At 40.9% G+C, this 25614-nt stretch overlaps 1 protein-coding gene and 1 pseudogene across 1 annotated transcript in view; both read left to right on the forward strand.

The window, feature by feature from the left end:
• Positions 1-6440: 6440 nt before the first annotated feature.
• On the forward strand, positions 6441-9621 carry LOC125888805 (uncharacterized; annotated as a pseudogene).
• A 1811-nt stretch (positions 9622-11432) lies between these two features.
• The window catches only part of mapkapk2a (MAPK activated protein kinase 2a), a 46636-nt gene continuing 32454 nt past the window's right edge, over positions 11433-25614 (forward strand). The window contains exon 1 of the mRNA XM_049580681.1: positions 11433-12201. Coding sequence (XP_049436638.1) covers positions 11965-12201 — 237 coding nt within the window. The 5' untranslated portion in view covers positions 11433-11964. The remainder of the gene's footprint in view (positions 12202-25614) is intronic.

A 25614-nucleotide genomic window follows, 5' to 3' on the forward strand; every position in this document is an offset into this window, starting at 1 on the left:
GGCGGAGGGAGATGCACCTCCTGCCCCTGAGATTTCCTTCCTGTCAGGAAGTTAAAAGAAGTGCTGTGTGAAACAGGAGAGTGTGTCAGGGGAGCATTCTGGGAAGCGGTGGAGAAAAGGAAAATGTCAGCACACCAGATTCTACAGCTCCGTGCATAGGCCTCACATTCCTGATCTGTGTACACCGGGGCAAACTCTGGGACACTAACACACCCGTTATGGACAGAAATCCTCCATGTGCAGGGTGATGTGGGCATCCTGCTCCCTCTGCTAATAATAAGGAGAATAGTGGTCGGAGCCATGATGCTTTCCCCAGGGAGAACACTGTAATGAACAGGCCATCCTGAGTGTTGGGGGAGCAGCTATAAGTGAACCTGCAGCTATGCAAAGTAACTGTAACTCTGTAGCTTGTGTTAATTCATCAGCACAAAGCTGTCAAAGCTCAGGCAACAGTTTCCAGTTTCAGTGTGTGTGTGTGTGTGTGTGTGTGTGTGTGTGTGTGTGTGTGTGTGTGTGTTAGTTAATAAAAAGTGTTCTGTATGTATATATGGGATCCATGAGGACATGTGATGTACTTCTCTTACATAACTGAGTATAATAAGTGGGAAATGTATCCAAGTGGAGACCACACAAAAGGACAGTGTCAGTTTCCAATAGGTTGGGAAGTTCATAGTCTTATATAATATCCTTTAAGTATATCACTTTATCAGATATACATTGTAATTCAAGAGGTTTACTTTCTTCAGTCTAACAGTGACATACCCTTAAGCCATTCATTGAAAAACTGGAGACTACTTGTTGGATTACAGATGTAACATGATGTTTGCATGTTCATGTTTACAGGAAGTTAAAAGATTAAATCAAGTTATTAGGGCTGGGTGATATGGAGAAAATCAAATATCACAATATTTTTGACCAAGTACTTTGATATCAATAGTTCAATGATATTATAGAGTTGACAAAGGGCCCGTGTCCACATAGTGTTTTTCCTCAGCCTAAAAGCAATGGCATGGTGCAGGGGAGCGCATCATTCCAGCGCTTTATAGAAAAGCTTCCTAGCTTTATTTACTGTCAGGCTGCACACAGGTCTTGTTGTGGTGACATAAGCTAGGTAGCAAACGTAACATAAGGGTTGCCTATACAGTAACAGCAAGTTTACAACACGTATGTTGAAGCACAACACTCACCAGCAATCTAGTGTCTACTGGCTGATCTCGTCCAACAGCTGGGCTTTTCTGTCATTGTTGTGACAGTAGCATAGCTAAAGGAGCGGCAATGACATCACCAGGTCCTTTCTGAATAGTTAAGAACATTTCAACCAAAAGTGCTCTGAGCGGCTGCACAAAAAAACTGAGCGCTCTGAAAAAAGTTGGTGGGCGTGGAGTTTTTTCTCAGCTGCATACACTCTCTCCTCTTTGGGAACAATTGAAAAAAAGACACTAGTGCGAGAAAAAAAAAGCTATGTGGACACAGGCCCTGAGTGGGTTAAGGCAAGTGAAAAACAATCTGGAAAGTTTAGAAAATTACATCACTGAACTGTAATGCAGCCTTTAAAATCAGGAAAAGACAACACTTATGATAACGCGATATCCAACATCTGATATATATATCAATATATTGATATCTAGTCTCATATCACAGTATCAATACAATGTCCAAGATATCAGACATGCTTTGTTCATTACATGGGTGTGCTGCAGAATGGCAACAAGTTAGACTCCTCTCAAGACAGACAACATTATACATTGCCCAGCCGTATTAGTTATGTGTAGCGTATGTAATTAATATCATTTGCATAGAAGAAGCAAGCTCTGCATTGTAATGGACAAACTGTATCAAAGACATCTTTGTACAGACCAGATTATTTGTCTCTCTAGCTGCCAGAGACATGCCATATATCAGGGTGTAATTCTCTCAGACTCCTTCTGGCAAAGTAGATAATGGACAATTCAGCAAGTTGTTACTGAAGGGCAGTTTTTGTTGCAAACAGGAAACAAGTCTTGACAGTCCACTCAGCAGCAATCAGACGTAACAAGTTTAAAATGAAAAATTATGAATTATGATTACTCGTTATAGGGAGTCATCTGGCGAAAACAGATGTAGCTTTTTAAGGCTTGGGCTTACAGGTGAGTTGCATTGTGGGGAATTTTGGGATCCAGTGTTTTTGGAGCTTGATGCATACTCTTAACCATCTCTCCTCTGCTGCATCAATTTTGACCATTTTCTTTTTGAATACGAGGTTGGTGAGCCTGTGAATGTTATGGAAGTACAGTACTGAAACGCTGAAGTACCCCTTCAAACTAAAACAAGGTCATAACTACACTTTAGTTCTATACATATACGTTGGCAGCTTTTCATTTGGCAGAACATAACTGTCATTGCTACATCAGATGTCCCTGGTCTCACTAGCCAGATAAGACAAATATTATAATACTTAATGTGGGTGAAGACACAGGTAGCCACTGATGCCGATCTCCTTCTCTTTGGCACTTTGAAAAAGGTGTGGATTTCTAATAATGTGACCCTACCTTTGGTAAACCTAAGTCTTAGATTTACATATTAAACTTAGTTCAGCTTGATGGCGTATTAAAAACATTTGGAGATGAAATGTAACCTGATACAGCAGTCAAGAAGAAGCACTGGGAAGAGAGTGAAGTGTGTTCCCATAGGTGGAAGTGGAGTTGAGGAGCTGAGTCTTGGCCCCTCCACCCTATTTATACATTGCATTACACAAGACTAGTACAAACTGTGGAGGCACAGGATGACCAAAGGCAATGTCAGGATACATCTTTATTCTGTGAATTCAGTAAACATTTCCTTGTCCCTCCTTATGGTGTCATTTGTAATAATAAAGTAGCTAAACTAAAGCTCTTTGAGAAAGCCAATAGGATTAAGGACAACCGTATACAAATAAACAGAGGTTAGCTGAGTGCCTTGCTCAGCTAGCAGCAGCAGAAAGCAAAACATATGCATTGTGGAGAAATTAGGTTTCCAGACATTTCCCACATTTCTTTTCAGATTCAGCTTGACCTACAGAAAACAACTGTATTAGCCTACATGCTGCGGCATTTCAACAATGAATTCTTTAACCCATCAAGGCAGGGAGGTCTGATCGACACATACGCCTCAGGGCTGAGAGTATTTTCCAAGAGCACAATTTAATTTCAGTTCAGTGTTATACAAATGATGAATGGTAATACAGTGACCTACTTTTAAACACACCTTTTTGTTATTATGTGACTACTGACCTGTGTATCAAACCCTTTTCATAGGCTCCACCATCATTCAAGGCAAGGATAAAAACTTAGACTGACCTGCCATCTAGTGGTCACAGGAAGTGCTGCATGTAAGTTTAAGATAGAGCACAACCACAACACAGAGAAAAGCGTATAATGATAATGAAATGAGAGTAAACAACATAAAATGTCACATGTGTGGGTATATTCATGTGAGATAAGATGAGATCACAATGTACAAGTAAAGTGTATGAAATTTCTTTGATTACTGTGGCTTGAGGTGGGATTTCCAATAGGGACAGGGGGATATGTCCTCCCCTTTTTTGAAGTTCTGTTTGTGCTCCCTCTACCCCTTTCGAAATCTTAACTTTTTTTTAAACCACAAAAATCATGCTTCATATGCAATTGTGTGGCCAGCCATCAGATCCTGGCTGAGAACATAAATTGAGCTGCTGATTTTGCTCTGAAATACTACACAAAATAAATGAATATTAATGTGTGTGTATGTATATATATATATATATATATATATATATACACATATATATATATATATATATATATATATATAGATAGATAGATAGATAGATAGATAGATATAAAATATAAAACATATAAATATTTTATATTAACTATATGAAAATATATAAATATTTTATATAAAAAATGTAAAAATATTTTGTACTATTCTGGCTGAATTTAGCATGCCGGCCAGCTTAATTATTTCCTAGATTTTGTTTTGGCCACTTTAGTCCCCAAATGCATGTAGAAATGTAGGAAATGAAATTCACATCTTAGATGTACATATTAAACTTATTTCAGAGATTTTTTTTTTCTGGGGAAGTACCCCCCAGGACCCCTGTTATATTTTCCCCCCTCCCATCACTTCTCAAACCAAAGTTACACCCTTGACTGTGACTCTGGATTATCTTATAGGTAAAATGATAAAATGATTACATTACATTGTGTAATTTCCCTCCGATAGCCCTCCTAAATATGTAAATAAATATGTACATTTAGAGGGTATGATGTATGGGAAGTCTGTCAATTATTCATATGCCGGAGAGTTCAAATGGTCGATTTTATGTGCATCCTGACTTTTAAAGAGACAGCAGTCAGATTCACCAAATGTGAGCAAACATATGAATTGAGCTCAATGTTGTTTTACACTGACAATGAAAATGTTTGTTTTATACTGTCTGAGGTCCAAGAAATGCACAGCCAGGTGTAAATTTCTGGCTTTTTCACTGTCTTGAAAATCCATTTATAATCAAGCATGCATCACTGACACTACCGCTGTCAAATTACACTATCGATTCATATTTTTTCTCTAGACGTCTTGTTTAATAATATGTGCCAACATTTCACTGCTTAATATAGAGTGATGCTGCACTTAAAGGCTAAATGACAGTGCTTTAAGTGCTTTGTTAAAGACACAATGTTGTAGTCATTTAATCTTTCTATCAGAGGTAACACCTGGGGTAAAAATGCCTTGATTGAATCAATACATTTACTGAAGGTCAGAGCCTGAGCTACTCATTTTGTGTCTGTTGTTTTCCTGATAGTGTTGGTGGTTTTAACAACCCAGGGGAAATCTTAATGTTAATGTCAGTAATTTTATCGCCAACAAATAAATATAAAAGGGATTCAGTGTTTCACATCATAATTTTTATTTGTGGTAGTGTGGAGAGACTGCCACCGATCTGTGTGTCAGGGAATAAAATTTACAGAGAACATAACTTAACAGCTAACAACTAAAGAACAAATAATATAAGAAAAATTAAAACAACACAAAAACAATATAAAATCCTGGCAAAGGCCCTAAGAGCCTGAGGGTGCAAATTGTACAGTAGATTACCATTTTTATAGCTTTAACCATGTGCTGAAGCAGAAATGTGTGTTTCACTTGATAGGTGGAGAGCCTGACCTTCTGGTCTGTCAGCAGTAAAGCCACAAAATGGAAGAAAAGCTGAAGAAAGCCCCCCCAAAATAAAATAATAATAAATAGAATCAAAATTAGGTGTAAATGTGTGACTTCAGTTTTAATTGGGAAAAGCGGGGTGAAAAATACACAAATGTAATGCATTCACTTCAGAAAAATATATTTGCTTTATTTTTCTGAATTAACAAGATAATAAAATCACAAATCCTTGATTTTCTAAAATCAAAGAGAACTATGCATTTTCAGAAGTCATACATATTATTTCTATGTTCTTAGACAGTCCTAAAATGTTTGTAAACATGAACAACTCTCTCCCAAATCCAAAAAGTACAGTGTTAAAAGTCAAAGTGATGCCACCAAGTATGAAAGGAACAGTGTGTGAGATTTAGAGGATCGAGGATCACAAATTGTAACCACCTAAAACTTCTCCTGGTTAGAATTCCTCATGTGTTTTTGTTCAGGAGGTTTTCACTATGAGCCAAATTATATGCAGATGTCTCTTCTTTTCCAAAACAAACAGACAAGATGATTAAAACTGGTAAAAGCACAAAATAAAGCAGTTTCACAATACAAATCAGTGTTTGCCCAGTGTCATTTTGAAGATGGGAAGATAACCCAGCATTTATAAAACAGACGTAGGATCCATACTAAAAATGTACATAGAGACAAAAGACAAAAATGGCATGTGGCAAAAATAATTTACAATTTCTACAATCAGGCTTCCACCTCACCATTTGCATTGCCTATTTCCCGCTTCCATAATGTTCATAAGCATGGGTCAAAGTTTTTAAAGATCACAACTTTTGTGCTGGAAGTGGTATGCGCATCCTTCAGGCCTCTTTTAGTTCGTACGCAATGTTTATAAATGAGACCCCCCCCTTAAACTTGTAAAAATACTGAATAAAGTAACATCACTGAAGATGTGTCCAGGTTGTACCACAAGGTGTATCTAAGTACTAATCCAGCATGGCGACACCATGGACTTCCAGGAAAAGGCTGGATGACAACTTCGAAAGTGTGGTGACAACTGGAGAGACAGTGGAATGCTCGGAGAAACGGCACCCGGGGCAGGGAGGGTTAGCACCCCAGGCTGCAGCTCTCAAAAGGGAGCACCCAACATACGCTTCGAAGAACCCTAAGGAGAAATACCCCCAGGGGCGCCCGGGAGGGGGGGGGAGAATGAGTGCCCTGAATGGACGGATATTCTGGTAATGACCCATGTGAACGTACAATCGACTGTGAGTGCAGTCTGCAGATGTGGCAAGGTCTGCAAAAACCCGACTGGTCTGAAAATTCACCAGACCAAGATGGGCTGCATGAGGAGGCAAGTGGCGCAACCCACAGTGCCAGTACTTGATACAGCACCTGGTGAGACAGAGGAGGAGCCAGACCCGGACACACCCCACAGTGCCCAGAGCCTCCAAGCACCACAAGTGACACCCCAAAGCAGACCATCTGAACATCGTTGGATTTTGTGGCCCGCTGCCAACAAAGAGTCAGATTGACACCAGTTTGATAAAGATGTTGATGCAGCCCTTGGAGCAACAGCCAAGGGAGATGTGGGCCAGAGGCTCCTGACAATGAGCATGTTTATAATCAGCATCGCTTCAGACAGATTTGGCATCAAGGAACAACATGCCACCAAGGCTACTATTGCAGCACCAATTCCAAACCGACGAGAGGTTAAGATCACCCAACTCAGACAAGAGCTGCGGACACTCCGGAGCCAGTACAGAAAAGCAAGTGAGGAAGAGAAGGCAGCCCTGGCAGAACTAAGAGGCGTGGTAAGAGAAAGGTTAATCACCCTTCGGCGTGCTGAGTGGCACAGGAAGAGGGGTAAGGAGAGGGCCTGCAAGCGCAGTGCCCTCATTGCCAATCCATTTGGGTTCACAAAGAAGCTACTCGTAGAGAAACGCAGTGGTCAGCTCTCATGTCCCGAGGAAGACATCAACCGCTACATCAGTAAAACCTACAGCGACGGCATGAGAGAGCAAGATCTTGGCCACTGTGCAGCCCTCATATGCCCACTGGAACCCAGAACCCTGTTTAACATCAATGAACCCACCCTTAAGGAAGTCAAAGAGGTCATCAAATCTGCCAGAGCAGCTTCGGCACCAGGCCCAAGTGGAGTTCTATACAAGGTCTTCAAACACTGCCCCAGGCTTTTGGAACGTCTGTGGAAGATCTTCAGAGTGATCTGGAGGAAAGGGAAAGTACCCCAGCAGTGGAGATACGCAGAGGGCACGTGGATTCCCAAGGAGGAGAACACTAGCAACATCGAGCAGTTCAGGACAATCTCCCTCCTCAGTATTGAGTGTAAGACCTTCTTCAAGATTGCTGCCAATCGCCTCATGGGATTTCTCCTAAAGAACACCTACATAGACACCTCGGTGCAAAAGGGCGGAGTCCCAGGGGTTCCAGGGTGTATCGAACACACAGGGGTGGTAACCCAATTGATCTGAGAGGCACGAGAGAGCAAGGGGGACTTGGCAATGCTGTGGCTGGACCTTGCCAATGCTTATGGATCAATTCCACACAAGCTGGTGGAATTGGCCCTGAGAAGATACCATGTCCCAGAGAAGATCTGAGACCTCATCGTCAACTATTACAACAACTTTAGTCTGAGGGTGTCCTCTGGGGCTTCAACATCAGAGTGGCATTGTATGGAGAAGGGTATCATTACCGGCTGCGCAATCTTTGTGTCCCTGTTTGCATTGGCCATGAACATGCTTGTGAAGTCAGCAGAAGTGGAGTGCAGAGGTCCACTGTCCAGATCTGGCACCCGACAACTCCAGATTAGAGCATTCATGGACGATCTTACGGTAACTACAACTTCAGTGCCTGGATGCAGGTGGCTCCTTCAAGGTCTGGAATGGCTCATGACATGGGCGAGAATGAGCTTTAAGCCCACAAAATCCAAGGCTTTGGTCATAAGGAAAGGAAAAGTAACTGACCACTTCCGCTTCACTCTGGGGGACACTAGAATTCCATCTGTGTCAGAAAAGCCGGTGGAGAGCCTGGGAAAACTCTTCACTAGCAATCTGAAGGACACCGCTGCACGCCAGGGTACCAGCGATGACCTCAACACGTGGCTCTCAGCTGTGGACAAGTCAGGGCTTCCTGAGAAGTTTAAGGCCTGTATTTACCAGCATGGCATCCTGCCTCATCTCCTCTGGCCGTTGCTAATCTATGAAGTCCCCATTACCATCATGGAGGGCCTTGAGAGGAAGATGAGCCAGTTCCTACGGAGGTGACTGGGTCTGCCATGGAGCCTAAGCAGCATTGCGCTGTTTGGGCATAACAACAAGCTGCAGCTTCCGTTCAGCAGTCTGGCAGAGGAGTTCAAGGTCACCCGAGACAGAGAAGTCCTACTCTACTGAGATTCTGCTGACACCAAGGTCTCCTCAGCAGGTGTAGAGGTCAGAACAGGACGGAAGCGGCGCGCCCAGGAAGGAGGCAAGGTTGCGGCACAGCATCCTGGTGGGCACTGTGGCCACTGGTTGGGTCGGGCTTGGTAGCAAGCCGAAACCTTGCTACAGCAAAGCCAGTGGAAAGGAGAAGCGAAAGCTGATCCAGGAGGAGGTTCGTGCCGATGTGGAGGAAGCCCGCTTCAGCAGAATGGTGGGCATGTCTAAGCAGGGGGCCTGGACCAAGTGGGAGCATACAGCTGACCGCAAGATCACCTGGGCAGAACTCTGGAAGGTGGAGTCACACCATTTCAAGTTCTTGGTCCAGTCAGTGTATGACGTCCTCCCGAGCCCTGCCAACCTGTTCACCCGAGGCATGCTGGACTCACCTGCTTGCCAACTCTGCCAGAAAAGGGGATCATTAGAACATATCCTCAGCTGCTGCTCAAAGGCCTTGGGAGATGGTCTGTATCGTTGGCGCCATGACCAGGTCCTGAGGGCAGTAGCAGACACCATCTGCACTGGCATCAATGTCAGCAAGCGGCAACAACCCTCCAAGTGCACCATCACCTTTGTTCGAGCAGGCGAGAAGCCCCAGCCCCCAAGAAAGACCCAGGGGGGCCTGCTCGCAACAGCAAGGGACTGGCAGCTCCTGGCTGACCTAGAGAGACAGTTGAGATTCCCGGACATCATAGCAAATACAACACTCCGGCCAGACATTGTCTTGATGTCTGTGGCAAGTAAGCAGGTGGTGCTACTTGAGCTAACTGTCCTCTGGGAAGAATGTATGGAGGAAGCACAAGAGAGGAAAAGGGCCAAGTACGCAGATCTGGTAGCTGAGTGTTGGAGGAATGGGTGGAAGGCCCGTTGTGAGCCTATTGAAGTGGGCTCCAGGGGCTTCGCAGGCCAGTCTCTACACTGGGTCCTGGGACTCCTAGGGATCTGTGGGCTGCACAGGCGGAGAGCCATTAAGAACATCTTGAAGGCTGCTGAAAAAGCCTCACGTTGGCTCTGGTTGAGAAGGGGGGATGCGTGACGTAGTGCGCTACCTGGACACAAGTCAGGGCCTGCACCCGACTGGGTCACCTGGGTGAGGGTGTCTGATGTAAGACCCGAAACACCCAATGAGCCCGGTAACATCACTGAAGATGTGTCCAGGTTGCACCACAAGGTGTATCTAAGTACTAATAAAGCAGTTTCACATAAAAAAAACCTGTGGTTTTCCGATGCTGTTTGGCATGTCAGAGATGGGCCGCTTGCCCAGCACCTGCTGTGTGCTCATCCTATTTCTGACCCAGATGTTCAGGAGGTTTTTACCAGGGGCTGAACTATCTGTAGAGGTCTCTTATTCTCTAAAACAACAGGCCAGGCCAACTAGTAAAAACACTGAAAAAAGCAGTTTCACTTAAAAAAACAATGTTTTTCCAGCACTGTTCAAGTGATTACTGAGGGGCTGCTAACTACCATGACTGATGCGAAAATGCAAATGGCTGTATCTAGAGATTGTCCATTCTGCGCTGCTGTACAAACATGATGGTGCAACATGGAGATCTCCGTGGATGAGGACCTGCTCCCTATGTAGAAAATAAACGGCTCATTCTAAGTTAACAAAAACACTAAATTTCTTATTTTTAGCTGATTATACACTAAAGTAAACATAGTTGTTATATTACATTCCATTTGTGCCAATATATCCTCCTAAATCCTACACACTGGACCTTTAAGTCTGGAGCTGCTTTATAGACAATTGATTTAGAAAGATGTTCTAGATGACAGTAAAGGCGTCTAGGGGAGTGTTCTGAGTGCATGGGTACATTTTCTGTTTCAGATCTGAGACGACTACAATAGATCAAAGTTCATTTGGGTACAAAGAAAAAAAAACATTTAACAAAATCAGGCTCCCACTGATGGCATACAGAGCAGCTCCTGACCTCATACTCTATTCTCTGGTTTCTGGTTTGAGAGACAAAGCTCATGCTAAAAAATATTGATTGATCTTAACTGGGCCATGAAAATAACATTTAAATTCTTATTTTGGTGTTCCCCTTCAACAAGATTATTATCTTGATATTTCAGAAAAATGTGAGCAGAACTGTTTTGTTTCCCATGAAAGGTTTTCTAAGATAATCTTGTTAATTCAAAAAATACAGAGATACAGATCAGATTTTTTTCAAGTCAGTGCCTTCGCTTCTGCAGAATTACACCACAGCTCTCTAAACTTGAGGTAACCTAAAGAACTGTAGTCAGAGATTGCGGGGTCTATTTTTGGCCCCCTCTCTCTTTTACTATCAAAACATTGCCTAGTGGGTCTCTCCAGAGCAGCAGAGGGTTAATCTGCTAATTTGGATGACCCATCCTTTCTCAAGGAATGTAGAATGATGTTAAACATGAACAGCTTCCTGTTGTCATTTAGCTTTTATTGTATTTTACTGTATGTTAATTAGTTCTTTCCTCTACTTCTTTCCCTTTCTTGCCTTTGTCTGCTTTCTCCTCAAATAATGGGAGGTCTGTTTGTATAAGCTCCGGGCTACTTGTCCTCAACTGACACATTTTTTCTTTTTTTCTTTACTATTTGGATTTTATGCGGTTGTGTGTGTGTGCAAATAAAAAAAAACTAAAGCCACACTACAGAAGGGACATAAACACCAATAAAAAATGAAAACGTGTTGGTTACTTTGAGATGCAGTAAAGTAATCATCTCAAACTTTAGTTCACGTGTAACTACCACAGTGTCGAGCCCCTCAGTTGGTGATGTGTGTGTCTGTTATATAAACACAGCCGCTTCCTCTACCGTACTTCTCCTTTAAGCGCCGAAAAAACCCCGGCCATGACGTCAGCAGTAAAACCTGCTCCGGCTGGGTGTCTGTCCGTCGGAAAGTGAAGTGTGTTTGGCGTGCTGCTGGTGTCGGAGTTTTATCCCCGGTTGTCTGTCTTTTTGTTCAGTGTTATTCTCGTTTTTTAACTCCACTCGTCAGCTTTTACGGTACTAACTTAGAAACCCAGTCCTGTAGCCGATGTATGGGACCTTTTACAAAAGTTCCCGAAGTGCTCTTTGAGGAACCGGTGGACGACGGAACCCACCGGGGATGGATAAGCTAACCGATAGCTGAGTTGTTAGCCGAGAATCACAGGTCAAGAATAGGATCAAGCTAGCATGCTAACAGCTAGCTAATTTAGCAGTCTAACGGCTAACCGAGTGACTTTGTTAACCTGTAACGTCGGGACTGCTGCCGGTTATTTCTCGGGCCTGGCCGCTACACCGCGAACAGTTTGTCAGAGGCCAGCTAACCCAGGAAGAAGACTTGGTCTGTATTTCAAGGAAAAGGACAGAAGTGTTGTTGAGAGGTGGCGGTTGCTCGTCTCAGCCCAAACCAAGAGCATGCTGTCCAACGCACAGAACCAGCCACTGTTTCCTAACCCGACGGGGCAGAGGAACCCGGGCGGGCTGAACACTACGGGCCAGTTCCCCCCCTTCCACGCCAGACCCTCCTTACAGATCAAGAAGAATGCCATCACGGATGACTACAAGGTAACCAGCCAGGTGCTGGGGCTGGGCATCAATGGCAAGGTGCTCGAAATTTTCCAGAAGAAGACTGCAGACAAGTATGCGTTGAAGGTAGGTGATGATTGGGAAAGAAACTGGTCCGATAGCAAGAACGTTAAGTAGAACAGAGGCATAGCCGGGGTTTATGGGTACCCTGGAAGATACCCGCCCCCCCTGTGTTTAGATTTGAGTAATTCTAGTGGAAGTTTTGTGTCTAGCTGTGGGTTTAATCTAAAGTATCCCAACTCAGGCAATACACCTTTCAGGTTCACACAAATGTTAATAAAATATAAAGACCTGTAAATAGCTGAATCACTTAAGTAATTTTAAAGAAAGAATGCCCAAAATTTAGGCAATTATTTCTTGTAGAACTGCAACAATTCATTGATTGATCAATCAATCAATCAATCAGTTATCAACTAATTAGATCATTGATTTACTGGTTTGAGTAATTTTTAAGAAAAAAAAGTCAAGAGTCTCTGATAACAGCTGCTCTAATGTTTGAATATTTCCTGGTTTTTTCACTCCTCAGTGACAGTAAACTGAATATCCTCGGGATGCTGACAAAACAAGACATTTCCGAATGTCGTCTTGGGCTTTGGGAAGCACTGATTGAAATTTTCACCCATTTTCTTACATTTTATAGACCACACAACTAATAGATTAATCATGAAAATAATCAACAGCTCAGTTGCAGGCCTGGTTTCTAGCTTTTTCAATGACAATATCTGCTAGTTTTCCCAGTCTTTCATGATAGTAAATGAAATAGCTTTACCTTTTGGGTTGTTGCTTATGCACAACAAGCCAAGTGATGACATCACCTGCATCACCTGATTGCTCATTTCTGATGTTTCATAGACTGACTGATGAGTAGGCTAACAGTGCAGTATAGAACATGTTGCTGGACAGGCTATGTGATGTTGACACTTTCGCAATGTGCACAACTGTAATCATTTTGCATATCATCCACCATTTAGTATGGTGAGATAACTGTGATAAGCAAATATTGGTTGGTGGTTCAATGAAAGTACTCTCCTTTGTCCTGTAAATCAGACAAAGCTGAGGGTGGGCTGTAAATTAGCTCTGCAGTGTCAGGAACTACATCTAGTAATCACTTTCGGTAGCAGGTCAATGATTGATAAAGGACAAATGCCACAACAGCTATCCACACACCGATGACTGAAACATGACCCTGTGAAACCATTTATTACTCTAGGCTAATTAAATTATGTCTTTATTGTTATAGAAGGGATTGTAGTTTTTAGTTTTTAAAATTAATGGTCAGCTAATTTGATCATTGATTTATTGGTTTGAGTAATTGTCAAAGTCAAGAGTCTCTAATTACAGCTTCTCAGATGTGAGAATATTTCCTGGTTCCTTCAGTCCTTGATGACAGTAAACTGAATATTCTCGGGATGTTGACAAAACGAGACATTTCCGAATGTTGTCTTGGGTAGGGATGCACCGAAATGAAAATTTGTGGCCGAAGCTGAAGCCGAATATTATTAAAAGCTTGGCCGAATACCGAGTACTGAATACCGAATATCATTGTTTAGTTTTTCATTAGTTTTTGCAGATGAACCCCCTCCAGATTAGTGTTGTCACGGTATCAAGATTGAGACCCACTGTGCGATACCAATGAAAATATCCTGGTTCTGAGTAGTATCACGATACCACAGCGAAAATGAGGCAGATGTGCCTTTTGTCATTTATAAAAAGATAAATCACTTTTCTATAATACATCAATGATATTTCAATGGAATAAATTACTTGTTGACTTATTCATACTTCAAAAACAGCATCAATGAGTGATTAACATAGGGGGGATCAAAATAAAATAAATAAATAAAATAAAAATCAACCAGCCACCCTCCTCCCCTGACAGTCCCTTCATAAGTAAAGAACAGTCCCTAAAGTGCGGTGAGGTTTGTGGACCGTGAACGGCTCGTTTCTCCTCTGACACGTCACATACCTGTGTTCGGCTGGCTTGGCTGTTCAGGGACTTCTGGGCAGTCATGACGCCAAGAAGAGGATATTATTGGAGCCGACTTCTCCGTCGCCAGTAACGTTAAGCCGATGGCCGCCGTATTTGACAGGAATACATACTGTCTGTGTCTGTGACCCCTGTTCAACCCACAACCGATGGGATTCGCCTTTCGTTTCTGCTGGTGGTTGAAATCTGTAGGCTGCTCGCACAGCGTGCTGAATGATTTAAGCCTATTTTGCTTGCTCAAAACTATTTTTAGTCGCAAATGCAAGTGCAGTGAGGGACGGATCGCCACACTGCCGACATTTTATTCCGCCCGTCACGGCACACCGTTTGATTGCGTTATCAAAACACGCTGCTATTATTTGGCCTTGCTTTTAACTTATTCCACCGAATACCGAATGTGTGTTTTTTTGCAATATTCGGCCAAATACATTCGGTTACCGAATATTTGGTGCATCCCTAGTCTTGGGCTTTGGGGAGCACTGATTGAAATTTTCACCCATTTTCTCACATTTTATAGACAAAACAACTAATTGATTAATCAGAAAAAATAATGAACAGATTTATTGGTAGTGAAAATAACTGTTAGTCGCAGGCCTAGTTTCTAGCTTCTTCAATGACAATATCTGCTCGTTTTCCCAGTCTTCCATGATAGTAAATGAAATAGGTTTACCTTTTGGGTTGTTGCTTAAACAGAACAAGCCAAGTGATGACATCACCTACTGCTTTTGGAAAATGTGATTGCCCAATGCTGACGTTTCATAGACTGACTGATTAGTATTCTAACAGTGCAGAATAGAGCACTTTGCTGGACATGCTATGTGACGTTGACACAATGTGCAATGTGCACAGCTGTAATCATTTTGCATATTATCTACCATTTAGTATGGTGAGATAAGGCTGTGATAAGCAAATATTGGTTGGTGCTTTCAGTCCTCTGTGCTCTGGATTTAAATCAAGGTACTCTCCGGTGTCCTGTAAATTAGAAAAAGCTGAGGGCGGGGTGTAAAGTAGCTCTGCAGTGTCAGGAACTACATCTAGAAATCACTTTCGGTATCGGTCAATGATTGATAAAGGACAAACGCCACAACAGCTATCCACACACCGATGACTGAAACAAGACCCCGTGATGCCATTTATTACTCTAGGCCAATTAAGTTACGTCTTTATTGTTATAGAAGGGATTGTAGTTTTTAGTTTGTAAACAGGTATTGCACAAACTCTTCTTCAATTGAATCACAGTCTGGGAACATCCTGTGTAGTAGTTCAAAGTGAAACTCAGTAGAAATAACCAGGTCACAGCTTTCTGCTCTCCAGTGGGTGTATATTAAACATAAACATGTTTGTTTTTCATGCAGACCTGTTGCTTTTATGTTGTATGTTGGTAAGCCATGTATATTTAGTATTAATCACATAAGTCACATTACACAATATATCAAATAGACGTGCCTTGTCAAGTGTCTTCTCACAAGGTTTTTGCTGTCCTTCGAAAATTGTTAGACAGTGTTGTGTGTTTATGATGTGCTTAAAGTGAAAGAATCATCAGTGAGTTTATCACTGCCAACAGATGTTGGTTAGCCAAACCTTGTTTAACCCTGTGATACACAAAGCATGTGGAATATGTGGCACAACAGAGAAGCAGTTGCCAAACAGGCTGCATTTGGTCCCTTGTTTTATGTTTTTCAAAAAGCCAGGGTGAGAAAAAGAGAGCTGTGGTTTTAAAAATGAAGCTTAAGATTTTATACCAACATTAGGTGGTGGTGTTGCAGAAATAGAAGTATATATTTTTGCCATAGATCATTTGTTGTGTCGCTAACTAAGGCTGTACAATATGAGGAAAATGCCATATGAGATAATGTTGAATATTGTAATGATGACGTTGCTTGCGATAAATAGATATTTCAGTGCACTCAGTTCCGCCTCTCTGCTGCTTTCAGTGTACTGCTAAAATATAACCATTTGCTTGTTGGATTAAGAATATGAAAGGAAATTATTTCCAATTATTTCTTTTACTGAACAAACTGAACAGTGAACTGAACACAAAGGCACCATCAGAAGAATGATAGCTACATTTTAAAGTGCAATTTTCTGGTGATACTCTTTCAATTAACTCAACAATTCTCTTAGTGCAGTGTTGCAATCTTTCATGATGCGTTTATGATGCAAGTTGACATTCCGTTGAGGATTATATCCCTTTCACTAACTATTGTAGAACAAAGCTATGTGTACAGAACTATGCGCTTTGTATTTGTGCAACTGAATATGACAATGGGGGTGTTGCTTGGTAAATTTTGATCTAGATCCCAAAGGGACTGTGAGTTGAGGAATGTAGTTGTATTAGTTTCACTTTTAATTAGTAGTAGTTGTAATGACGAATTGACAAATTTTTAAGGTTAAAAAAATATCCAGAGCTATACGACCCACAATCCTATCATTATAACGACAACAAAAAATTGCCTCGTAAGCCATAGCTGTGGGGATTAGCCCCTCAGGTGAGAAATCAAGTTTAACTTGTTAGTGTCCACACATGATTTTAGGCTAATGCAGAGGTGGAGGAAGTTCTCTGAGCTTTTACTTTGTAAAAGACACGCTGGAGTGTAAGAGCCTACGCCGTAGCCTATGCATGTGGCCTGCGCTGTTTTGAGCATTTATAGGCTCCTTGTTTTATTAATCTGAAGTCAGGATAAATCACACACAGGACTTAAGATGCCATTTTGAGGGGGCTTTATTGTCTTCACAGTTTATAGTTTCTTATCTGTAAAATAAAGCTAAATCAAAGCTTTGTTTCTGTGAAGAAAATGGTTTTCAGCTTGCAAAAATTAACAGGAGGTCTGCGTCCCTGCGACATGCAGTTACATTACTGGGGAGGTGCATGTCAGGCTATGGTGTAGGGTACACATCCGTGCAGAGCCTACACCACAGGTACGATGTACGGTACAGTATTGTTTTTAGGGCCATGACAGTTCCATTGTGCATAGTATGAACTTATTTATAATTATAAGCCAGACTTAAATGTTGACAATGATGGTTTGTTTCAAATATTATGAGTATGTTTCTTCACAACAGCTCCCTGTGTATTTCATTTTTAAATAATGAGAAATTGCACAAAAAAGCCAAAATTTCATTTAAAAATGTACGCTTAGCTGAGATGGATGATCAAGAGATAAAGATGAAATAAAAGCTGATTGAGACAGATTTTCAAAAAACAATGGTACTGGACTTGCTTTAGCCTTCTCTGTAGACACAGCATTAACCTGTTGTTGCCAGTCATTGCTACCACCTCTGCCTCACAGAGAAACTACCAAAACTGAAGAATAAAAAATCAAGGTGACTCAATGTGTGACTCAATACATTCATTTACAACAACACAAATCCCATCTTGAGAGGAAGGCAGCAGGAAAATGCCATGATGTATCAGAGTGACAGGAGAGTTACTGGAAATGTTGCTTAAAATCTGTGTACTATTTGGATACACAACGGCACATAAGAATGCCGGGTCAATATTGTAGTGTTTGAGCCTTTGGACAGATGATATGTGAGCTCCCCCTGTGAAGTCAGTGCTGAAAATAGTCTCTATATGTCAGATAAGTGCATATGTATAAACACACACACACACACACACACACACACATACACACCTGCTTTAAAGGCCACTAAGTGATGTGATTATAAAAGACTCATATACTTCCTTGAACCACCTCGGATTACTCCTATGGCTCTTGTAATATCATGTAATATGCTAGCTTCACTGATGTCTTCTGATGCTGTCCTAAAACAGATTGTAACCAAACAGATTGGCGCCTTCACTGAATGAACTAATGAACTAATGTCCTTGTTGTTCCCTTGGCTGACGTCAGCTGAGTCAGCCCTATCTCATCTATTGTATTCATTAAGTTTGCAGTAGATGCCAGGACCAGGAATCAGCCAGCCTGGCCCAAGGTGACATCACCTTGTAAAACTTTACCTGTCTGTGGAACCAAGTTTTGTGCTTACAGTGCAGCTGAATAATTTGTAACTCTAAGTGTCTGTGTTTGTATTAGAGAGACTGTAGCAGAGAAATGGAGTCTTGACCCTAGTCTTGACAGTTCTTAAAAAAACTGCATTTGACATGTAATGAAATATGCTCAATACAACCTGTTGCAGAGAATCAATAATGTTTGACTTTGTTGCTTCTGTCAGTGACAGCTCTCTGTGCCCGTCTGTGTTGACTGGTCTGTGTCCTGCCACATGCACACTCTCCAAGGGTGTTAGGCGTCTGCAGGTGTCGCCTTACAGTGACTACATATGTGCTCGCAAGAAACCAGGTTATTGGAATCAATCAGGTTAACACCACATTCTGACTGAAAATAGCAGCGTTAAAAAGAAAAAAAAACATAAAGGAGTGTCTTTGTTTGGCCTTGTTGCTACAGCATACGGACTCATCAGATGCTAAAACACTGCACAATTTTACAACTTGGGAGTGTCATTTGGATCTTGGGTAATCATATTTTCCCAGTGTTTGTGTGGTAAACAGTAGAAATATGCGGTTCACATTACAAGGTATTCTACCCTGAATTTGCACTTGAACGCAACACTGTGTTACAAGATAATATTGTGGCAAAAGTTGAGCAGTGTATGTAGTCAGCTTTTTAGCCAGACAGCGCTGCGTTTTTTGTGCAACCCTCGTTGTCAGGACCTCCCACTGTGCCAAAGCAGTGGTCTCATTGCAGTAAATGAGGAGGCTGTCATATTTGGTGCAAAACAATAGTTGGTCTGAAGAAGTTGGAGAATTCTTTTGGCCATTTAGTTTTGTACATTTTTTTGGGTCAGGGCAGGTAATTTTCTCATTATGTATTATATAAAACTATCTGTCTTTGGATGTCTCATAGGTCATGTCTTGCATAAGCCTGCTAAGATATCAGTTAAATGACAAAAAAACAACAGCAGAAGTTCTCAAAATCCACAATGATTTGGGCCTAGCTGGAAAGATGTTCTGGCTTTTCCAGGCAGTTTGTCCAGCCAATACTGAGGAAGGGCAAAGCTGAGCTTGATAACAATGAACAGGTCAAACAGATGGTTTATTTTTATGAGATGCTACATTGTTGTGGGTTTGTAGTGGACTGCACATTGTGTAAAATAGTTGACACAAATGTGTACTCCTGGTTGTGTCCAATGCAAGCACATGTCTTAGAAATAGACCTACCATAAGGACTATTTCTAAATATAATGACTACTTGGATTCAGGTCGCATTTTCATGTCTTGTAGTGTCAGGAGTGAGAGAGCACAGTTTCTTTACTCCAACTGACTGAACAGTTAAGCTTGTTAAGATATTTTTGAGCATTTTTAACCTTTATTTGACAAGACAGACAAGCGTGAAGGGGGGAGAGAGAGAGGGAGTGACATGCAGCAAAGGGCCACAGGCTGTACATGAGGTGCCTGCTCTACCACTAAGCCACCGACACCCCACGCTTCTTAAGTTCTTAGTTTGACTTATTCAGTGTGTTTTACTTTTAGTTGACCTTTGAATTGAATTAATTTCCATTTAATTAACCAATTTTATCTTATTTCCTCACCTCAATTAGGGAATAGTTTCTTGATTACATCACGTGGAAGTTATCTGGTTACTGCAAAAAAAAAAAAAGGACAATTTCTTTGTCCATTTTAAATCATTCAACAGACCAAGAGGTTACACTGATGTTAAACAAGCACATGTTGAAGTGATGGCCAGCAAAAAGTTTTTGAAGACAAATTCTAGTCTTTAAGCCTGGTTCTGCTTCATGTGGAAAGGAACTCAATGAAATGTGTGTCGTTAAAATGATGCAATCACAGACAGACTGACTACATGTTTTGGCCACATTTTGTTAGTCGTTAAAGTTGCTCTTCCTGAAATTTGGAAAGATGTGGACGTCACTGTGGTGAAGTTAACACACCTGTCGGGTTGGCAAAAAAAAAAGAGGAAGTGCAGTTGTGCAGTTCAAATGGAAGCCTTTTCTCTTTTATAGGGTTTGGATTCATGAAATCTCCTTTTACTACTGTAGAACAGAAGAGTCCGGACTTTGTTTTAATGTCAGCGCGTCTGATCAAAGGTTAACACAGAGAGGAAGAGCCAGGCCCATGCTTCAATCATGAGATGGTGAGAGAAAGGAAGGAAAAGGAGGGAGGGAGAGAGGAAGGAAGAGGTTCTCTGGTGGCCCTCTTTGAGTTATTTCTCTTTTTCTTGTCTCTAACTGTACACTCACGAGAGTGGCGTCTCTAAGACGTTTTTTGTTGCTATGATAAACTGATTGAGCAAGAGCAAAATCCTCCCGCTTTCAACATAAACACATTCGTCATCAGTCATTTTTCCCTGTTATGGAAAATTAGTTTTTGCCTCAGCAATGTGGTCTTATAGACTCCACTGGTCATCTCAGCTATTCTAGTAAATACACCCTCACAAGAAATGTTGACGGTGAGAAAATGTTTGTTCTCAGTGTTTTACATAATGCCCTTTAACTTATTTTCGTATGTTTTGCTGTGGCAATGAGGGCTGCAGGGGATGCTTTTTTATTTTCCATTTCATGACCATAAACATGACCATAAAACTTTCATTATCCTACTGCATGCATTTCAAATACCAACCAACAGGCAGGGTTTACACATTTATTCATCATTTAAGGTCTCCTACAGAAACTTATATTTGTAGAGGAGTCATGCAGGAGGCCAAATACACCCCACACAGCAAGCCACACACACTCATACTTTCACCAGTGGTCAAAATTATGTAGTCAAATCTGTAGTGACACAGTGATTATATCCAAGTAAGCCACTAAAGGGAAAATGGGTGAACATGTTTTGGACCCGTTTTCAAGGCTAAAAATGAGCCAATGTCCAGTATGCTTTATTCAACAGTTCGAGCAACACATACTCACTGCAATGTTTCACTATGAACTGGAGATGAGAGTAAAGTGCTTGCGTTAACCGATTTATTAAACCAATCAAAACAGTGCTGAGAAAACTTAAAGATGTGTTCCAGTGTCTCACAGAAGACAGCACTGTCACCCAACAGCCTGGTAACGGCAACAACAGAAACACGTCACCAGTAGGTTAGACCTGCCCCCGTCTCTCTGCACTACAAGCCACCACCAAGCACACTGACCATGCATGCACCATGCATTCTCGTGATTGGCAGTGAAATAGGAGATGATAGGTAGGGGTGTAAAACATAACTGGTCTCATCACGATACGACATATATCAATTCTTTGGACAATGATACGATATTTGGCAATATTACATAGTCTGCCACGATACAATTTCGATGCAATTTAGGGGCTTGCGGTCGATATGAATGATATTATATAGCTATATACCAAATCTGTTAGAGAAGAAGCTGCCACCTCTTTCTTTTCTGCTTTTGGCCATAAAAGATAAAAACAACACATAATTAATGCAAATAAATGGAACTGCCTAAGTGCAGTGAAGTTTGATTTAAACTGACTTCACTAACACACATAAAACAGCACATGGAATAAGTTAACATTCAGGGCTTTCTGACAGAGAGCCCTTTCTGGAAGAAATGTTTTAATTTGAACCCAAACCATCTTCTGTTTCCTAAAACTTCAGGGCTGTCTGGCCAAAAACCCTAAAGGCACACTTCTCCCAACAGCGATAAAACATGGATTAATAACAACTTCGTTTAACAAAGGTATCATATTAAGTGCAGTAATAACTGTCAAGGTTCAGAGACAATTGTTTTTGCAAGTCACCCAATATTAGCTTAAGCATGTTGACATTGCGTAAATTAGCCTAGCGGCTAGCGGACTTTTTTCCCCCTCATAGCTAAACAAATGACATGTAACATTATTATTTTGGGTACTCACCATTAGTTGAAGTCCCTGCATCTCCTGACAGAACAGCACGGCTCAGTTTCAGTCTGCATGCACGTTTTTCAGACTGACCATATTGAAAGAGAGAAGCTTATGTTAAAGTTAAAAGAGTGAGATGCCCGGCCAGGCAGGTAATGTTACATCGTGTTTTATCTCGTAATGTCATTTTTTACATACGGCATGTGCTCTGTCTGTTGACCTGGATTTTCTCCAAAATCCAATATATTTCCATACTGCTGATTTATTCCCAAGTGAATAATGCTACAGTCATTGTCTTTCTCCTCGCTGCTTGCAGTCTGCCTGCCGCTGTTTGACGGTGACACAGACTTTCAAAATAAAAGAAGACGATATGGATCAATGTTTTCACTTTGCATCTATGAGATTGGATGGTTGATCATTGAATCAATGTATCAATCCAGATTGATGGATCGTTACACCCCTAATGATAGACTGGCTTCACTAATCCAGAACTTCAGACTGTACAGAATCATAAAAAAATGTACACATGCTGCAATTTAAATGTAGTGTGAGTAAGAAAGACTCTCACTGATAGTCATTTGTGAATGTCTGGACTAGGAAAGCCAAATTGATTGGCTAGGTGTAACACAAATCTATTTGTGTGTGTGCTTACAGAGGAATATGCACCTTATCTTCAATGAGTGTGGACTATTTATTTATTTGGCCAGTAGTTGCAGCCATGCTGACTGAGGGACTGAGACGAACAAGCCTGTTTGTTGACTACTGACTAAAAAAAACCTTCTCTTTGTTCTGTATTTCCCCCTTTTTCCAGTGGAGTGCTTATATTAGTACCCACTGGACTGACTTTAAACTAGTGATTAGTGAAGGGATCTGTATTACAGCATGTGGTGTTAAAGTCTGTATTGTTTGGCATTGTTACGGCAAAAGCTTGACCAGTCACTTAATGCTCTAAGATCTCATTTCTCCTTTCAAATTATTGTGAAAATATTTATTTGACTTTGTCACAAACAAACAGATTAGTTGAAGCAAAAGCTCCTTTGGTAAACGTTTATCTTGGTGTTGTAAGCTCCTTTGACATAATATGATTTACTGGATTGCAATTTATATTGTCTGTGATTGGGTGCAGTATCCACCAACCCCCACGCACTGACCTTGTCTTTCTCGGTTGCCTCCCTTTCTGTTAGGGGAAGTGTTTGGAAGGATGTGGTATTCTAGTTGTAATAGGTGGACCTAGAACTCAGTACACAATTCTATCTGCGATACTGGGTAATTTCCAAACTGATGCAGCACTCTGTCATACTGAAACACTACTTATTTATGAATGGTTGTGGACACTGCCTTGATGGGCTCTCAAGATACATAACTTTCTTTTCAGAATGTTGGTGATGCTTCACTCATTTTCCACCAACTATTCTATGTGTGTATATTTTTTTCTGTTTGGGTCTTATGATCAGTTCTTCATAAGGAAGCAAAGTGGTGAAATAGTGCTGAATGGTGTTAATGTTAAAGGGAAGTGAATGGTTTTCACTCCTTCAGAGTTCATTCATTCAGTGTCTCACATGTGTACTCTGTTGCTTTTGTATAAATAGACAAAAAAAACATAACTACACTAACTTGAAGCAAAGTTTGGTATTAGTGTATAAAAAAGCGAGCAAGTTGTTTTGTAGCAGAAGCTAATATTGTTGGTATTTTTATGTCATAAATCAAATTCACAAACTGATTAACAAAATTGTCATTTATTAATTTTATGTTGACGAGTTTATTCATTTATTTGGCTGCTTGTTTTAATAGTGGGGTCTTTAGAGTCTTATAGACAATGGGACACATTTTCACTCAGTAAAGTAAATAAGATCACTTGCTTTCTTGCCTAAAGTTAGATGAGACGATTGATATTACTCTTATAAATGTTATGCTGTGGTTGCTGGTTAGCTTAGTGTTAAGACTGGACAAAGGAGGAGATGGGTAATCTGTGGAAAGGTAACAGATCTGCTAATCAGCACCTCTGAAGCTTCCTAATTAACACTTATATATCTCATATATTTTTTGTTTGATCAGTACAAAAACTGAACTGTGAAAATGACCTGTTGTAGTTTGATAGGAGTATATAACTCAGACTATGGCTGTGTTCGAAATCATGCACGGAGATATTGTTCATACTAAGTATGACGTAAAATTCAGTATGTAATCTGTTCATGCTGCATAGTATGTGGATTTATTTGCATGCGTAAAATGCCTGGATGTATACTACATTAGTAGTATTTATTGTGTTTGAGACACAAGCTTACTGGTCATACTCAACTGCCCTACAATGCGTTGTGTCTCTTAAGACTCTGCAGTAGTGGAGATTTTGAGCCAGGCTCAAAGCTTTTAATATGCCGTTTTAATATTTTTTTTTAAGGCGAAAAAAAAACTATTTCCTTTCCAAATATATGGTCAGTTTATCCAAATAAGGTCTGTTTGTAAATTTGCTGAGATGTTATCGGAGGTTTGAGAGCCACTGGCCTTGTACACCGGCTGTCAGTCATGTGATACAGTCATGACATGACTATCTTGCTTGGGTATACTCAAGTGTGAACAGTCTTTTGGTAATGGCATATTTGATATTTCATTTTGTAGGCAGTATGCAGTACACACAGACTGAGTGTGTAGTTGGCAGAATCTTAGTATGTGATTGTGAACACAACCCCCCACTATGCCTGAAGTCACATACTATGCATTAAATTAGGGATGCATAATATTGGATTTTTTTTGCTGATATCTGATATGCTGATATACTGATAAGTAACAACTTGACTGATAACTGATACTGATATCGTTATATCCACTTTTTCACATGAAGACATGAAATACAGCACAATACAACCTCAAACCGTCACAGTGCATCCTTTCACTAAATACCCAACATGTGTACTATCATTCACCATTTGTGTAAATAAATAGTTGTAAATATCTTCTTGGATGCACTGATCTGTAATCACGAAGTGTAATCACTTCCTGAAGGCCTCCTTGCCATTTGGAGACACAAAACCATAGTAGCATGCCAGCATCAACTCATTTAAACTCAACTAATTTAAAAATGATTTTAAAATTATATTATGCCTAGCAAAGTGAAACCTTACACTTCTTACATACCTATACTTATTTTAAGTATAATTGACATTTCATTGCTGTCTTGGTTGCTATCAGTCAATTTCGGACACAGCTCCTGTAAAGGCTGGGATCAGTAACTTCCTGAAGTCTTCAGTGGTTGCCTGGCAACTGGTCTATATTGTGCTTCCCTGGGTTTATCAGGAAAAATATAAAAGAAGGAACAGTCACAAACACAGTGACAGTCCTTCAACCCGATTATAAAAAACACACCGTATGTGATGCTTGCTGACGTTATTTTTATTTGAATATGTGCGTTAGTTTTCCTTGTTATTGGTCCCCAAACAGACCATGGCTCTGTCCAGCAGCTGCGTGTTAGCCTCTGCAGATATGATGGGTTAAAGTGTGATTTGCAGTGCCCCTCCACTGACACCAAAGTCTGTCTCCTTGAACACTGTCATTGTCATTGTGACCATTCCTTTTTTCATATTTTCCTTTAGATTTATATAGTCTGTCTCAGAACATATTATGCACATGTACACACACCTGACTTTTCAAACGGCTAAATCACTGGCTGACGGTGTGA

This window comes from Epinephelus fuscoguttatus, linkage group LG1 (assembly GCF_011397635.1).
Source record: "Epinephelus fuscoguttatus linkage group LG1, E.fuscoguttatus.final_Chr_v1".
Classification (NCBI taxonomy): domain Eukaryota; kingdom Metazoa; phylum Chordata; class Actinopteri; order Perciformes; family Serranidae; genus Epinephelus; species Epinephelus fuscoguttatus.